The 18,843-nt window shown below is 40.6% G+C and overlaps 1 protein-coding gene across 1 annotated transcript in view; it reads left to right on the top strand.

The window, feature by feature from the left end:
- Window positions 1–17,480, top strand: part of UNC80 (unc-80 subunit of NALCN channel complex) — a 158,316-nt gene extending 140,836 nt beyond the window's left edge. The window contains exons 59-65 of the mRNA XM_087706462.1: window positions 318–497; window positions 1,541–1,679; window positions 3,590–3,646; window positions 12,159–12,240; window positions 12,881–12,992; window positions 14,412–14,614; window positions 16,328–17,480. Coding sequence (XP_087562588.1) covers window positions 318–497; window positions 1,541–1,679; window positions 3,590–3,646; window positions 12,159–12,240; window positions 12,881–12,992; window positions 14,412–14,614; window positions 16,328–16,600 — 1,046 coding nt within the window. The 3' untranslated portion in view covers window positions 16,601–17,480. The remainder of the gene's footprint in view (window positions 1–317; window positions 498–1,540; window positions 1,680–3,589; window positions 3,647–12,158; window positions 12,241–12,880; window positions 12,993–14,411; window positions 14,615–16,327) is intronic.
- The last annotated feature ends 1,363 nt before the right edge of the window (window positions 17,481–18,843 follow it).

Raw genomic sequence — 18,843 nt, 5'->3', positions numbered from 1 at the left:
TGTCCAGGGTCCTCCACATCCTCTAGAGCCGATTCATAGGGCCCCTCGCTGTCGGAGTCTGGTGGCAGCTCCAATGGCTCCTGCTGGGCCACAACAGGTTATAATTTCCAATGAGGCATTCTTAAGCATAGTGAAATGTTTCTTGCTATTTCATAGGAGCATGAAATTAAACTAGGTGCATTTCAAAAGAAAGTTGCTCCTTTCTTTATCCACACTGTTAATCCTTCACACGCTTCAGCTGATGGCTCAGAATCACACGCTTTTCCTTTTGCTTTGATGACGTTATTCCACCAGCATAATTGTCGCTCGTATTTTAGCTTACCAAGGGAAGACCTCCATCAGCACCGTGGGAACCTCCACCTCTGCTTACCGACTGAGCCTCGCCACTATGTCCCGCTCCAATACTGGAACTGGGACCGTTTGGGAACAGGATAGTGAGCCTTCCCAGCAAGCCTCCCAGGATACTTTAAGCAGGACAGATGAAGAAGATGAGGAAAGTGAGTATCCACTAACTTAGACATGATTGGATTTATTTCATTAATTTCTGTAGTTGCCCATCTCAATCCAAGGGACTCTGATAGAGCAGTGGTTCCCAAACTTGGCAACTTTAAGACTTGTGGACTTCAACTCCCAGAATTCTCCAGCCAGCAGAAAAGGGGAAAGAGTTTTTATTCTCACACGCACACCTCTGCCAAAGCTGGCAGGGCAAGCAACTATAAACAGGATGCAGACATTACACTCACTTATTGATGACGTTTCCTAGTTCGGTAATAAAACATCTGCAAACAACAAACCAAGATCAGCCTAGATGCTAAATAAATGGCAAGTTAAAAGAGAGATGGAAAGTGCCTCTTGAGTAAGGTGACCAGACGTCCCGCTTTCGGTGGAACAGTCACGATTTTTCAAAATTTGTCCCATGCCCTGCGGCATGTCCAAAAAGTCCCCATTTTCCAAAAGAAAGAAAAGACGCCGAATCATCAATTTTAAAAAGGACGCTGTTAAAAAGAAAAGTTTTTATTTCTCTGACGTGTCGTTCCCGATGTGGCCTTTAGAGGGCAGTGGTTTCCCTCCCTCCGCTCGGCTCGCTCGCAGCGCCCGATGAGGGGCGAGGCTCCCTCCCCTCCTTTGCGTGCACGCGCCAACGCGCGATGTTTTTGCGACTGCCGTCTGGCGGCCTTAGACAGGGGGGACTTTCTGGCGGCGGCAGCACAGCGAGGAGGAGGCTCGGTCGTCGGAAGCTCCTCAAAATCATGGCGGAGGAGGCAGCTGCGGCGGCGGCAGGGGTAACGCTTCATGGTTTTACAGTCCTCTTTTTTTGTTAACAGCTCAGGTGCTCCAAGCCCCCCGCCCCTCCCATCAATGGTGTCCCGCTTTACCCATCTTAAAATCTGGTCACTTTACTCTTGAGTCTTGGCAGCCACGACAAACCTGGCATTGTTAGCCAAAGAAAAACCCTATAGAAGAAGTTTTCATCCCGACAGGCTGATCCTTGAAGCCCCAAATTGAAGCCCTTTCATTCTTCCTTCTGTATTCCTTCCAGATGATTCCGTGAGTATGCCCAGCGTGGTAAGTGAACAGGAAGCATACCTTATGGGTTCCATTGGGCGGAGGAGATTCTCCAGCCATCTCTCCAGCATATCTGCACCTCAGCCTGAAGTGGGGATGTTACCCAGTCAGAGGTAACAAAATGGACTACTTATTCATTTCCTGATATTTTCCCCAAGAACAGAAATGACAAAGGTGTAATATAGGCTTGTAAATCAGAGATGTTGGGGTGAGAAGATCAGACAAAATAAAACAGACCCAGTCCTGGATTTTAACAAGGGTTTGCAAAAGAGATATACTTAGTTATCCTCATTTTTAAAATCCAGGCTTCCTTAGGTACTTCTCCCCAACTGCAAAAAGAGCGGTATTAGTTAATGTTGCTTTTCCATGACTTACTAAGGTTCAGAAGCCTAGTGCTGAAATATTATCTCTGTCTGAAATGTTTTCAAGTGCACTATTAAAAACCGAAAGCAAACATATTTGGTTTGGAGGCGAGATCCACGAATGGCTGAGCTATTTCTATAATTCCACATTGAACAAACTGCCTTCCAAGCAAATTTATCCTTGTAATAAATCTTTGAAAATATCCTTGTGAAAGGCAGAGACAAACAGAAATGGAGGAATACAGGAATAGGTGTACACAAAGTAGTAGAGCAACAGCTTTGGACTGCTAATGATTTATATCCACAATCATTTTGCAAGTATTAGAGATCTCCGTAAACCCACCTACCCCCAAACCTAATTAAGGTAACTAACTGACATGGATTTAACCTGGTAACATATACCTAACAGTGCTTAGGTAGTTTTTTTTCTTAGATAAGTCTGGACAGTGAAAACACAACAAAGGAGATGAAACTTTATAAACCTAGGCTACTAACTGGAAAACAAATTTGCCTGAATTCACTGTGTAGGCTCTTGTGTTTTGCTTTTCTCATTGCTTAAAAACAATTTTATTAAAGTTTAAAAATATCACAGAAGAGCCAAAGAGCTTCTGTTCCTCATCTATGGCTACTTTAAATAGTCACAGAAAGCTGCTCCCTGCTTTCCGGAGGTCTCTTCCACGTCAAATCTACTAACCCTGCTAGCAGTTGTCGATTTTTTTCAAATAATTTTGGCTTTAATACAAAAGAAATCACATTTATCTTGCCTTTAATATTTTTTAAAAACCAGTAAAACTATGCTATATATATATTCTACTTATAAGCTGGAAAAAACATTTTCCTTATCATATTGGGGTGGGGGTAATCAATAGAATTACAAGCATTTATCAGTTTAATTAAAGAGTTTTTGATTCCCAACAACTGATAAGTGAAATAGAGATAAAGGTTTGAATATTTTTTATAACTACTTTAGTCGCAATGTGCTATTGTATTACAAACCAGAAAAAAAGAGATAGCATTGCACATAATATTCCCAAAGTTATATGAATGATGTTATTAAACAGTGGATGACTGTTTTAGACAGCTGGATGGCTCGAAGATCCCATTCATCATAAGAGAGCATTGACTTCTCTGCTACTGAGGATATTTTAATTATCTTTCCAAATATACAGTTGGGAGATCAGAGGACTGGAAGTTCTTCTAAGCCCTTGGGTTGGATAAGTGTCCTACTCCATATATCCTCTCTAAATAAGTCTTTTTTAGCATCTCCCACCTCAGTAGTTCAGTTCAATGGCTGGGAAGTAGAGGAAAATGGGAATCTCAAATGCCTTTTATGCCTAGGAAAAGAAAGAAGGTTTACTACTGGGAATTTGTATTTTTCACTGTGACTAGATGGAAGTTAGCCTTCAAATGTATTGTGTAAATGTGGAGATTTCTTGCATCACATCTTCTCTATGCAGAAAGCTCTTTAGACTGGAGGAAAATTCGTCTCTCAGTTTTTTTTATTTGCTTCTCTTCAGTGAATTAGCGTTGAGGCCAAGTTGCTCTGCTTTATTTTCTTTGCTATCCTTCTGATACGTGATTTCTTTGAACGCAGAGACAATTGCATGCTTTAAAAACATATTTTCTTCCTTAAACGCTTCACCTCCTTGCCCATCCTGCAGTGAACCCAATGTCCTCGAGGACTCGCAGGGCCTGGCCGCTGAGGGCAGCCTCTCTAGGTACTGTGTTTACCTTACTGTATGTCGGTGTCTGTGCTGGGAACCATCTGCTCCCCCTGTCTTCACTGTCTTCCTTCCATCCTGATTCTCTTCTCCTCCATTTCAGTTCCTTGTTCTTCACTGATGGTTAGGCCTGCAAGGCAAAAGTGTAGCAACCTTGAGCAAGCTGTGAGTTCTGTCTGGCTCAACCTTTATTGGCAAAATAGAATCCAAAAAGCAGTGTGGCAAACCATCTAGATTATCTGTTGGAGCAGTTCTCTTCTTCTCTCATTCCCATTGTATGTTTGGCCATAGGAACACATGAAACATTTATCACCCATTTACTAACAAATACATTTCAAGTACATGCTGGAGGCTTTTAAAAACAAAGAGGCTCCTTCAATTTGCTCCTACTATGTTAATCTTGTATATGCATTTGGTTAGTGTCCATATAGATTAATCATAATGATATGGTTGTACCAGTGACGTGCGGTGAGGTTTATGGCTGGTGAGGCAGCAATTTTTTTAGACTTGTGGACTTCAACTCCCAGAATTCCACAGCCAGGCATGCTCAGTTCCGATTTGTTTTTCTCCTTTGCTAAATAAGTTTCCTTCTTTCTTTTTCTTCTCCCTTCCCCTCCTTCCTCCCTCTCTTCCTCCCTCCCCACTCTCTCAAACACACACACACACACACACACAAAGTTGCACCAGGAGGATGAAGTTTGAATTCCTCCCCCTCCCTCCGACCCACACGTACCTTTTCCAGCTGTTTCAGAGAGGATTTCAACTCTGCTCTTGCCTGTCATCATGAAAAGAAAAAAAAATGTAAAAGGAAAAAGGCAAGAGCTGAGGTCAGGCTGAGCCAGTTGCTGCCAGAGTCACCGTGTGGATGACTCTGCTTAACTGTTTTAAAAAAGCCTCTAAAAAAGTGCCCTCTACAGGAGGAGGCGAGAGGACCACGTGCCTCATCTACATAAGGAATTTTTCGCCTTTTAACCCTTGCTTAACTCTGCTCGAGTGATCATAAAGTCAGACTAAAGGAGGCACGTTGTTCTCCCGCCTCCTCCTGTAGAGGGCGCTTTTTAAGAGGCTTTTTTAAACAGTTAAGCACTAAGCAGAGTCATCCACGGTGACTCTGGGAGCAACTAGCTCAGCCTGATTTCAGCTCTCACCTTTTTCCTTTTACATTTTCTTTTCTTTTCATGATGACAGTGGTGAGGCTCTGCCTCCCTTGCCTCCTCTGACTGCACGTCCCTGGGTTGTACAGAGTTAGCAGTTTGTGCTTGTCAGAATTATATCGGCTTTTTTTTGTAAATGGCTTGATTACAATGTTCTTTATATTACAGCTAGTCCTCAACCCCCTATCAGTTCTGCCAGTTCTATCTTGGGGTTACTTACAATCCAGGTTCAAAGTTCCAATTTGGCAGCCATTTGCAGGGTCCCATGGCACGTTAGGACAATGATGCCAAAAACTCCCACTTACTTCCAGTTTTCCAACAAAATCGCACCCATCGCAAACCATTGGTTCATTAACAATCACAGTGTTTCCTTAACTGTGGTGCTCACTTACTGACTATCATGACTTATGACGGTGATGGGCAGGCTCCATTACAGTGGTAAATTGAGGACTACCTGTATGAAAGTGAATTACCTGGATTTTGCTCTCACCTTCTAAAGAAGACAATTATTTATTCTCAAGAAAGTGAAGGTGGGGAGGAACCCAAAAGGAACTTTATTTTCAACTCTTTTTCCTTTTTTTTTTTTGCCTGTAACTAGTTATAAATATAATGCTTTTGGCTACAAAAGAGAGATTGCAGAAATGAGTGGATGTAATTGATTAGTGCAGTGTTTCTCAACCTTGGTGACTTTAAGTCCCGTGGACTTCAACTCCCAGAATTCTGGGAGTTGAAGTCCACGGGACTTAAAGTCACCAAGGTTGAGAAACACTGGATTAGTGTAATATCCTTATTGTGATTACAGTTCAAGCATTAATCAAACCTTAACCCATTTCCGCAGCGAAAAAAGAAAAACGTTTTCCTGAAATTTGACATCTGGCAATGTTTTCTTTGGAATTAAAATACCCTCGTTGTGCAAGGAATAAGAGAGACACAATGCCTTTAAAGTTTATTATTTTTAAGATATAATGGGTTGACTGTGCCTTTAACATTCAGTTCAGTCATTCGAATCCTAGTTGCTGTTCTACTGTACTAATGACTCTCAACTGATCTACTATAGCTAGGAAGATTCCTATTTTTCCCCATAAAAACTATTATAGAAAATTCTATCAGCTGTGTGAAGACTGTTGCCTTCTTTAATACTCTGCCAGTCAGGCAATATTAAGTGGGGTTATTGGGAATTACTTCTTGAAAGAGCCGAGGTGGCGCAGTGGTTAGGGTGCAGTACTGCAGGCTAACAGTTATCTGACTGTTATCTGCAGTTCAGCGGTTCTAATCTCACTGGCTCAAGGTTGACTCAGCCTTCCATCCTTCCGAGGTGGGTGAAATGAGGACCCAGACTGTGGGGGCGATATGCTGACTCTGTAAACCGCTTAGAGAGGGCTGAAAGTCCTATGAAGCGGTATATAAGTCTAACTGCTATTGCTATTGCTCTTCCGAGGTGGGTGAAATGAGGACCCAGACTGTGGGGGCGATATGCTGACTCTGTAAACCACTTAGAGGGCTGATAGCCCTATGAAGCGGTATATAAGTTTAACTGCTATTGCTATTGCTATTCTTTGCTTTGATTTGTCAATGTTTTTAGATATTAAAAACAGGAGATTATATATCATTGGGTTCGCCACATTGATTATTCATATAATTCACAAAGATCGATGTATTTATGTTAATTTGCCACATGAATCAATCTTATGGTCAGGATGTGATAACATATGTGGGAGAGAAAAATACACTTTTGTGTATAGAAAGTAGGAATTTAAAATATGAATCAAATATGTCTGAATAGGAATTAAATGAAAAAAATGAAATAAAATCAACTTATCTGATGCCACCATTGACTTCAGTAGCATACCTTTCTGGACAAATATGTAAGATATTCCAGAAATAATAGGGCTGTCAAAATTTGGGAATAAATCTGAAAAAAATATTTTTTTTTTAATTAGTAGCTTTGTGCAGGAGATTATGATAATGAATTTATTTACTTTGTAACTGCTATATTATTTCTGTGAAATTCAATAGGGAGGATTGCATTTGAAGATTTTTTTCCCAAAAGACAATTTAACTCAAAATAAATATGAACTACATTTTCTATATAGTGGACAACATTCATAGGATTAATTAGAATGGAATTTTACCATCAGGCAATAGTAGACATTGCATAGATGACCAAATAATAAAAAGTACTTAGTTCTTATAAATTAGTAATATTTTATTGTATTATTAAGTCAGTATGCCTAGGAATAGTACCCACCACTTATATATGGGTGCATGTTGTGTTTTTTAATTTGTTGTGTCCTATCTGTTTTAACTCTTTTTAATATTTCTTATTTCTGTAAGCCGCCCGGAGTCCTCCGGGATTGGCGGCCTATAAATTCAATAAATGGAAATGGAAATATAGAAGGTAACTGCTTACTAAGCTGCTTATGTTTACTTTCCATCTTTCAATTTTTAAAATGAAATAAAACCTGGTGAGACTTTTAAAACATTAATTTTGAAATACTAAATGAAAGAGAGCAAATAGATGATAAAAAAGTATTATTTTTTTTCGTCTGAATTTGGGTAGAATTAGCTATGGGGATTTTTTTTCTAGACAAAAATCTATTCCCTCTAAACTTGTTTGAAAGTTGATAATGTTAGGAAAATTAAAAAGACAATATCAAGAGTCCTCTATGTTTCCATTGTAATTGCTTATGTATGGAGCAGCACCAAAGGATATATTCAACAGAGCATCCTTATATTATTGTTATTCTTAGCATCATTTATTATACCATTATCTGCTTAAATTCAATTTAAAAACAAAACACAAAATAATGCCTTGCAAAGACCACTCAGTGATTGAATCTGAATAAGTATCTGAAGGTATCATTCGACTATAAAACACTAGTTTGATAATCTCCTATAAGTATCATTGTGTGGGTGGCTGGCTATAAAAGAGCCGAGGTGGCACAGTGGTTAAATGCAGCATTGCAGGCTACATCAGCTGACTGCAGTTCTGCAGTTCGGCTGTTCAAATCTCACCAGCTCAGGGTTGACTCAGCCTTCCATCCTTCCGAGGTGGGTAAAATGAGGACCCGGATTGTTGTTGGGGGCGATATGCTGACTCTGTAAACCGCTTAGAGAGGGCTGAAAGCCCTATGAAGCGGTATATAAGTCTAACTGCTATTGCTATTGCTATTGCTAAAAAATAACTTGTCTTCCTTAGAAACTTAAGCCTGGGAAAATACCAAGGGACAGTCATTTGCACTGTCATAAGGAGGAGTTGTTAGCCCGGTTAAGGTGTTAATAAAGTGGAAAGGAGCAGTTTTCTGCTATTCAGAGCTGGTTTTCAGGTTCAGCTCTGGTGTAGAAAAAGGATTGTACCACTTAGCCAGTTTATGTATTAAATTATTTGCATTTCAAGTGCATTCAAATTCACATTGTGTTGTGATCATCAATATGTTTTCACATTCCTACCATCTGTGGAATTGCGGGCAGTACTAGAATTAGTCAGGGGAGCAAATATAAATAATTCTTGATGGATTGGGGTATTGCTTACTTGAATGTTGATCTGAAATTGACCTTGGAGTTAATCTATGCTGATCTGAGTGCTGATTATTGGTGGAGGTGCTGGAATCTTTTTCTCTTTAATGGCTGGTTAACCGTCTCTTTTGCCTAGTCTAGAGATGTTGTTAATGTCACAAAGAGTTTGCCTTGAAAGTCAGAAGGATCTGCTATCAAGAATTATAAGAGCCGAGGTGGCGCAGTGGTTAGGGCGCAGTACTGCAGGCCACTTCAGCTGACTGTTATCTGCAGTTCAGCGGTTCTAATCTCACCGGCTCAAGGTTGACTCAGCCTTCCATCCTTCCGAGGTGGGTGAAATGAGGACCCAGACTGTGGGGGCAATTTGCTGACTCTGTAAACCACTTAGAGAGGGCTGAAAGCCCTATGAAGCGGTATATAAGTCTAACTGGTATTGCTATTGCTAAGGCAATGATCAGATAAACAATACTTGAGCCCAGGCCAAGAAAGTAATTTGGGATAACACCTCAGGCACAAACAGCCCCACCCACCCCCAATTCTCATGAAGGTAAAAGAGGGAGGAAAGGTAATATTCAGACTTGCAAAATGGGTGCCAACCATATCAGCTCCATCAGACTAAGAAGGATACACCACGCAAATCTAACCTACTTTTATTACTGCTTTATTGCTTTTATTATAACAGCTACGGTATCAGAATTCTGCAGCTCTGGTCAAGTATCTAATATCTGTACATCAATTATTATTTTTTCCATACACTGAGTGCAGTATTACTACTACTATGCACTTTAATCATAGGTATTATTTTCAGTTAGTACAGGGCTGTGATGGTTAACCTATGACACGCGTACTAGAAGTGGCATGCAGAGTTATCTCTCTGGGCGCATCAACCATCACCCGCTGCTCTTCCAGGTTCCAGTGTGCACATGTGCATCAGGCAGCTGGTCTTTGCATGTGCTGGAGCACTGAAAACTGGAAGTGCAGCTCCCTGGTTTGCGTACGTGTGCCAGGAAGCTGAGCTTCCTTTTTCTGGTGCATGCATGCATGCCAACCAGCTGGTCTTTGTGCACGCATGCGCGCCAGAAACTGGAAAACCATGTGACCGGTGTGCATGCGCACACTGGAAACTGGAAGCTCAGCTTCCCGTTGTGCACATGGGTTCACCGACAAAAGGGCGAGCGACAAAAGCGCGCCCGACGAAACCGCAGTGACAAAACCGCGAGTTCTAAACCGCGCTGACAAATGAGCTCTGAAGCGCGCCGACAACAGCGCGCTGACAGAAGTGCGCTCTAAACCTAACCCTAACCCTAAACCTAACCCTAAATCTAACCCTAAACCTGACCCTGACCCTAACGCTTACCTTAACTTAAATCGTGCTTCTGTTGGCGCGCTGTTGTCGGCGCGCTGTTGTTGGCGTGTTGATGACGATGCGGTTTTAGCGCCGCGGTTTTGTCGGCGCGCTTTTGTCGTGCACGCATTTGTTGGGTCACGGCGCACATATGTTCTAGGGAACTCCTCTTCTGGTTTCTGCTGCTCCCACATGTGCGTGCCGGGAAGCTGCTCTTCCAATTTCTGGTGCTCCCCCGCACACGCGCGCACTCCTGTATTGGAAGTTTGGTGCAGAAAAGGTTTGCCAACCCTAGTATAGGGTATTTTTAGCTGATGACGACTACCAGTATACAATTTTAAAATCTTGGAAAAATTTGTGTCGGTTTCTATGTTCTGATACACATTTGACTTTCATGATAGCCTGTTTTCAGGTTTTCATATTGCTATTTTGTAAACTGAAGAAATATGGCTTAGCTGACTAATTTTCTTCTAAGGGTATTTGTCACATTCAGCCCAGATTTCTCTTAGGCTTGATAAAAACTAATTAATTAGTGTTCACCTGTAGAGGAGACCAATCTTAAAGCAAGGAGACATAGATTTAGAATTCCTCGTGTGCCTCATTGACTAACCACATCATGTTTATGGAACAGATACTGCCAAAATATTGCAAAATGTCGGCATTTTAAATTTTTCTCATTTTCTTAAAATAGCAATAAATAATAAGCCAGATTGTTCAAAATATTGAGCCATCAGGCTAGAAACCAGGAAACTGAATGCTAATCCTGCCTTAGACATGAAAGAACTGGGTGATGTTTCTGTCAATCATTCTCTCTGTCCAGCTCACATGACTTTGGCTGAGACATAAGGTACCATTCTCTGCATTCATACTTTTTTGCTTATTAAATTTTTACATTACAATTAGGGATAGTTTATGACAGTGGTTCCCAAACTTGGTAACTTTAAGACTTGTGGACTTCAACTCCCAGAATTCTCCAGCCAGTCTTAAAGTTGCCAAGTTTGGGAACCACTGGTTGATGACTAACTAAAGAGGCCCAAAGCATGCCATCATATGAATTTGTTGTGAAGAATGTTAAATTGTATATAGGCTTACTGATGGCATATGTCAAGGTTGAGTGATATGCATTTAGCCACTAAAAAGCAATCTTCTGGTTGACTATGAGGTTAGGAATTGGTTGTCTTCCTTAATATCAGTGTCTTCCACTAGAAAGCAAATAGATTAAGGGATCTAGTTTTTAATATACACGTAGAATAAAAATAATTGCTGTAGTAGTAAGATGTTCCTGCCTATTTCATTATGAAAGTATACAGACTCCTTTTATAATTTGGTACATCCATTTTTTTTAAAGAATCCAAAAAATGCCAATTGCTTCTTGTGCCTAATTTGTATTGGTATTGATCATGAAAGCTCTATATCAGTGTTTCTCAACCTTGGCAACTTGAAGATGTCCGGACTTCAACTCCTAGAATTCCCCAGCCAGCTGGGGAATTCTGGGAGTTGAAGTCCGGACATCTTCAAGTTGCCAAGGTTGAGAAACACTGCTCTATATAGTTTAGAACCTCACTATTTAAGGGAAGTTTTTGGAAATCCTGATACCTTTTTAATTCCTTCACAAAGTTTAAAAGTACAATATAAATAAGATGATAAATAAATAAATTCCAGTTACTCGTTCTGAAGCGTGCTTTTTTAATGGGATTTGAAATTGCAACTATATGTTCAGTGTGGTAACTTTTTCCCCAAGTCCTGTGCCAATGCTGTAAGTTAAACCTTTGTCAACCTGTGCTCATCATTCATTTTGTTGTCTATTGAAATCCAGTTATTAAAAACGATGGCATACCTATCAAATCTGATTGCAAAGAAAACATGTTTCAATGTAATATTTAACATTTGCAATATAGTGTTTAAAGCTAAGGCTTTCAAACGGCATCCTCATTATTGATCTGTTACGTCAAAGAAGGGGGGGGGATTGTAAAATGAAAGGCATCATTCCTTGGCTAAAAATAAACTTCGGACAATGATAGGATCTTCAGTGCCATAAGTCTTCCTGTATAACTTAAATAGTCTCTCATAACCTTCAAAGATGGTACTGTATCTTTGAAGTGACTGTGACGTTATTGTCTAACAACATTTGCAAAGAAAATCTTTCTCTGGCCTGTGTTATTTTGTGGTCATGCTTATATTTTCTGTGGCTGCTCCGACCTTGTGGAATCAGCTACCCCCAGAGGTCCGGACCTTACCCACTCTCATGGCCTTCAGGAAAGCCGTTAAAACCTGGCTGTTCCGGCAGGCCTGGGGCTGTTGACCTTATTGTTAAGGTCCAGCCCCGATTAGAACGTATGTGTGTTGTGAATTTTTAAACTATTTTTTTACTTATTTTGCTTTTCTTTTTTCTTCTTTCGTTGTAAGCCGCCCGGAGTCCCCCGGGATTGGGCGGCCTATAAATTTAATAAATGAGATAAATTTAATAAATGAAATATTCTTGACACTTACACAGGGTAGCAAGTGTGCAGAGTGAGCCTGGACACCAGAATCTCCTTGTTCAGCAACCACTAGGGAGAAAAAGAGGCCTAAGACAGGTGAGTTCAGAACAAGGTTGCACCCGATTGGATGCCAATTACCTGCTGCCAATTACCTCCAATAGACCGATTAGATCCCACAGATTAGGCCTCCTCCGAATTCCATCCGCCGGCCAGTGTCGACTGGCGACTACCCGGAGGAGGGCCTTCTCTGTGGCTGCTCCGACCCCCTGGAACGAGCTCCCCGTGGAGATTCGAACCCTCACCACCCTCCAGGCCTTCCGCAAAGCCCTTAAAACCTGGCTGTTCTGACAGGCCTGGGGCTAAAGAACCGTTGCCCCCGTCTCGAGTGGTATGACTGTTGTGTGTTTTAAACTATGCATTGTTTTTGTGTCGTTTTTTAATTTGTCTGTATCACCCCTTCCCTGGTTTGAGTTGTGAGCCGCCCTGAGTCCCCTTCGGGGGAAAAGGGCAGCATATAAATAAAATAAACATTCAACATTCAAACATTCAAACATGAAAAAAGTCAATGTAACTCTGTTAAGGGACTTTGCTAAGAGATTTTTTAAGGAATCTTGTGGACTTTCTGAAACAAGAATGATTTCTGAATTAGGGCATGATAGGAATAGATGGGAGGAAGATAAGTACTTGCAAATCTCAGAATTTCCTTATCTAATTCAATTGCATCCATGCTTTCTAGCTAAGGAGGCCTCTTCTATCACGCCAGAAAACCCAAACTGAACCTCACAGCCGCCATGCAGCACGACTTTCAACCACACGTAGAAGCATTCAGCCCAAAACCAAACCGACGGGTGAGGAAACAGTCATAGTATTCTAAGAAGTTACTGGTTTACACCTATATGTCCCCTGTTGGGATGCTACCATTCTGATGGAGGAGGGGGGAGAGGCTATCAGGAGTGCATTCTCTGCATGCTTTCGCTTTTGCTGCAACAGCCTAGGGTTTTTTTGGGGGGAGTGGGGGCTATCTTGATGACAGGTGGGCTTCCTCCCAGCTGGCTCCAGCCTGACACCAAGGTTGCTGCATCCTGGGGATGGACTGCTATCAAGCGAATGTCGAAACACCTATGTGGTATTGTATTGGCTACTGGTGTACTGGTGAAGGGGTGGGGTGGGGTTTGAATTGGGAAGAATAGCTTATTGCTTTGCACAGGAACTTCAGATTCCGCTTGACTTCTCTGGAATCACTTTCTCTGGGCAAAACTCTAAAAAAAACACCAACAACAATCCGGGTCCTCATTTTACCCACCTCAGAAGGATGGAAGGCTGAGTCAACCCTGAGCCGGTGAGATTTGAACAGCAGAACTGCAGATAGCAGTCAGCTGAAGTGGCCTGCAGTACTGCACTCTACCCACTGCGCCACCTCGGCTCTTAGACATAATTATGCATAAATAAATATAATAGAAAACATAGTATCAGCAGATAGTGGCTGAATGTAATTCTGTACCCTGGCCTTCCAGACCACTGACTTCAAGCAACTGTAGACAGGAGATACATAGAAACTTGTTGCTGTGAACAGGTGTGATCCTTAAAGTTCTATCAAGTCGCCAAGGTTCAAAATATGCCAACCTCGAGTTCTAAATGTACATATTGGTTTTAAGGAAGTTCCTGGTATCAGTTTCAATTTGGGATGCGAGGCTTGATGTACCGGTAAATCTATTTAGGCAGTAGTTTCAGGAGCACGCTTTTAAGAGCGTGGGTACTTGAGAGACCGCCTGCTGCCAAATACCTCCAATAGACCGATCAGATCCCATAGATTAGGCCTCCTCCGAATTCCATCCGCCGGCCAATGCCGACTGGCGACTACCCGGAGGAGAGCCTTCTCTGTGGCTGCTCCGACCCTCTGGAACGAACTCCCCGTGGAGATTCGAACCCTCACCACCCTCCAGGCCTTCCGCAAAGCCCTTAAAACCTGGCTCTTCCGACAGGCCTGGGTCTAATGAGCTTTTGTCTCCCCTCGAATGGTATGGTTGTTGTGTGTTTTAAATTGTGTATTGTTATGTTCGTCTTTTTATCCCTTATCTGTACCCCGTTCCCTGACTTGGATTGTGAGCCGCCCTGAGTCCCCTTCGGGGAAAAGGGCGGCATATAAATGTAATAAATCCAAATCCAAATCCACGATTGGCAACTCTACTTTTGTTAATGTAACGGTGACACATATTCAGATCCTTTTTTTTGATCCTTGTGTATCTCTTGCTGCTTATTACTTGCAGTGGATCAAAAACGATCTGTAACCTTCACTGAAGCTCAGTCAGAGGCATCATCTTCAAAATCTGATCCTACACCGATTACAGCCCAGTGCAGCAAAAAGAACATCCCCGCAGAAGATAGCAAGCACGCAACCAATAAATCTGCTGTGAAGTCATCGCCTACTATTATTGTGGCAGATCTCCATAGTCCAATCTCTTCTCACCAGGTAATTTAATAAAGCAGAAAAACATGCTTGCTATGAGCCAAGATAAAAGAATGGGGGGATACCATTTAAAAAAAAATTCAGAACAGATTGGAATTTTCAGAGTATTAGAACATTATTCATAAAATGATAAAAGAGTTTCTGAATTACATATCTTTAAAATCTGTTTTGTAAAGTGACTATAACTTCTTTTGCTTTTTGCCATAAAATATTTTTGGAAGGCTAAATGACTATTAAGTGATAAATATGTCAAATTAAATCAAAATTGGAGAGGGTACACCTTTATTTCTTTTGCACCTTTTAATTCTGATGTTATTATGTTACTTTTTGTAAGAAAATGTTCCGTAAAATATAACATTCCGCTTTGGAGATAATGACATTTGAAGCAAAAGTTGTTTATACGTTGAGAAATATCTGTGACAAATTTGGGGCAGATAGAGTTGTATGTAAGAGATTGTGGTAACAAGAAATGAAATGGTGAAAGGCAGGAGAAAGAATATTTTAAGCCAGTCAGGGAAACAAGAGAAGATAATTTTAATAATGGGAATTGGGAAATAATAATGTGAGCTAATGTTTAAAGAAAGGAGTCCCTTTCTTGTATTCTTTTAAAAAAATAACTAAATTGTGTTAAGACATGAAGTTAAAAAAGATTATGTTAAGATGGGAGAAATTGCAACTATCATTGCTGGGGAGAATTTATCTGATTAAAAAATGAATGTCTTGCCTTGAATGATATCAGACAATGCCTTCCAAGTATTCTCCGTCCCATCCCTGAAGATGTTTTAGTAGTCTGATGATGACTCTGAGTTGACGAATAATTATATCCATCCTTCCATTCCTCCTATCCCACCAAAATGGGTGGCGCGCGAGCGATTGTGGGTGCACCTCGGTACACCCACATTACACCTATTCTCCGTGAACTGCACTGGCTACCGATCGGTCTCCGGACACGCTTCAAAGTGCTAGTCGTCACTTATAAAGCCCTTCATGGTATTGGACCTGGGTACTTGAGAGACCGCCTGCTGCCAATTACCTCCCAAAGACCCGTCAGATCGAACAGGGTCGGCCTCCTCCGGGTTCTGTCCACCAGCCAATGCCATCTGGCTACTACCCGGGGGAGGGCCTTCTCTGTGGCAGCTCCAGCCCTTTGGAATGAACTCCCCGAGGAGATTCGGACCCTCACCTCTCTCCAGGCCTTCCGGAAGGCCGTCAAAACCTGGCTGTGCCGGCAGGCCTGGGGTTGATGAGTTCCCCTCCCCTCTCGACTGGTATGGCTGTGTGATTTTCGTGTATTTTAATTATGTGTACTGTTGTTTATGTTCCCTTTCCCCTCTGAGTTGTTCGCCGCCCTGAGTCCCTCCTGGAGAAGGGCGGCATACAAATAAACCAAAACTGAAACTGAAAACAGCAAGTGCCTAAAACTAGTATTTTAAATTCCCAATCTTTGTGCCAGAGGGAACTGCCATAAAGGACTTTGAATTGAGGACAGGGAATGTTTAGATATCTCTGGCCTGAGTGAACTTCAATGGCCTCTGGGGTATTTGTCCTGTGGGTTCAAGACTCATGGCAAGTTGGAGCATAGTTCTTATTATAGGACAAGTATGAGATCATCTAAATGTTTTAAACCCAGAATTCCCCTGTGGTAAGATGAGAGGCCAATACATTCAATCAATCAATCAATCAATCAATCAATACATCCACTTCTATTCATTGCAGATTGAAACACTTGCTACTGGAAAGGATACAAAAAAGGAAGAGGATTCAGAGCCAAAGCCAGCCCTTGCTCATAGTACTTCTCCAACGACGCAGCTTTCTGGCGCTGAGGACTTCACAGGTTTAGAAACAACCAGCTTATTGCAGCATGAAGATACTGTGCTTCATATAAGTGAAGACAATGGGATGGAGAATCCCCTTCTTTCCAGCCAGTTCAACTTCACCCAAGTCGAGATGGGTCAAACTGATGTTGGCCTGGATGAATCACATGTTTGACTTGAAAGAAACATACGTACAGTAGAGGAAGTTTCCTCTAATCTTCTTAGCTCTCTATAAGTAATGTAAGTAAAGAAAGAGCACTTTATAAACAATGGGAGATGTCTCATATCCTGTTGGCGGGTGAATATATTTCATAATTCATAAGTTATGCCTTTGGGAGATCTAGTTAGACTCAGGACCCAATGAATCATTGAGGAATAACTTGGAATGTTCTTAGACACAGAACTGAAACATGACGTAGGAATCTTCTGCTTCTTAGACTCTCCAGTAAAATATTACATTAAACACGACAGGCAGAAAGTGAGTATAAACTTTTAGAAGGCAGGCCACATTGAGATCTTAAAGGTTTATTTTTGTAATCTCAGATGGGAAACAGATACACAGAGTATATTTATCGCAAACATGAATAGAAATCACGCTACAGGAAAATTTCATGACTATATATTTCAGTCAACATAGGACACAATTTATTTTCACACTTATATAAGTCTGCAGGCGTTTGTGAATCTGTGAAAAATACATAACATATATGCATTATGTCTCTGTTTGAACTACATATCCAACGGATGATTTGCAATCTAAATGAATATGAATGTAATCATTAATGTTCAAGTAAATAATCACCCTTATATTCTGATGTCATGCTGCTATAAATTAATTTTTAGTTAATATTTAAAGGGTTCTAAATTGGATATAGTGTCAGCCATACATATAGCCTATCATAAGGAGAATATATATATATATATGTGGGTGGTCTTTTGAAGCTATGCAGCAAAAGGATTTGGCAAAATTAAAGTTTTTACTGTTCTCATTAACTCCCATTGCTTTAAACCAATCTAACCTCAACATGCTGGGACATAATGCTTTCACTGTTGTTATTGTTCATATAACTGTATACCCCTTTTTAAACGTTGCTAAATCTATGATTTGATTTACTTCTATGTTGAGGTTCTCATTGACTTCAGAAGATTGAAGCATCATCTGTTCAGATGAATTTTGTAAATTTATATCCCTTATATTTACTGAATGGTGGTGTGTAAAGTGAATAAGAGTATGATGATAGTCAAAAAGTATTTTATGTTTAAGTGCATTATGTAAATCAGTGGTTCCCAAACTTGGCAACTTTAAGACTTGTGGACTTCAACTCCCAGAATTCTCCAGCCAGCAGAGCTGGCTGGAGAATTCTGGGAGTTGAAGTCCACAAGTCTTAAAGTTGCCAAGTTTGGGAACCACTGATGTAAATGTATATATACATATATGCATACATACATATATATACATACATACATTCATACATACATATGTGTATGTCTGTGATTTAATGCAGCCTTCCCTAACTTGGGGCCATCTAAAGATATTGGGGAAATTCCCATAGTTCCCAGTCCATGAAACGCTACTGGATTAGGGAAGGCAGGTTTAAATATGTCCACATGATGATAGAAAAAGGTTTTACACCTTTTTAAAAAATCTCAAAACTCACAGTAGTTCTTTCTGCTTGTAATAGAAATGTGTTGGATACGCTGGTCCCTTGGGAAACCTCTGCGAATTTTTTTTCTTCAAAAGAAAATTTATTTTTATTTTTCTCTTTGTTTTGTCCGTGTGTCCAGTTTTTGGTTTTCTGCCTGGGGTGAAGGTTTCAGATTAACTGGTGGACGCTCGATATCTATAATAAGGATGTGACATTGCAGCTATCAAATGTATATGTGTACTAACATTGTACATAAATACCTTTCAGTAACAACTATTTATTGAAGGAAATAAACATTGATTATTATATGTGCATTTATACATAATGTTGATGTAGCTGAATAGAGTTCATGTTGAAAACTTTTAGAGTTGAGGGAGAAGGTTTTTTTTTAGATAGGACATGCATTTTCTAGCATGGATGCTCCAATTTTGGTTCTCTGTTTTCTTTTAAATGACCTTGAAAACAGATAATAGAATAACAGAGTTGGAAGGGACCTTAGAGGTTCTTCTAGTCCAGATAAAGTGACATAAGCAACTCCTTTCATCAAATGGGTGAGGTCCATCAATCCAGCTATGTGTATTTTTTCATGGGATGAAAAAAAAAAACATATGCTGGGTGTGGGGGAATCATTCCAATTCTGAGAGAGGAAAAGATTGATGTTGTGGCTACTATATATATATATATATATATATATATATATATATATATATATATATATATATATATATATATATATATAGAGAGAGAGAGAGAGAGAGAGAGAGAGAGAGAG

This window comes from Thamnophis sirtalis, unplaced genomic scaffold (assembly GCF_051295495.1).
Source record: "Thamnophis sirtalis isolate CommonGarterSnake01/CBP01778 unplaced genomic scaffold, rThaSir2_p1.2 scaffold_1, whole genome shotgun sequence".
In the NCBI taxonomy this organism is placed as follows: Eukaryota; Metazoa; Chordata; class Lepidosauria; order Squamata; family Natricidae; genus Thamnophis; species Thamnophis sirtalis.
Note: the sequence above shows the minus strand (reverse complement) of the source record. Positions and strands in the feature narration are given on the sequence as shown.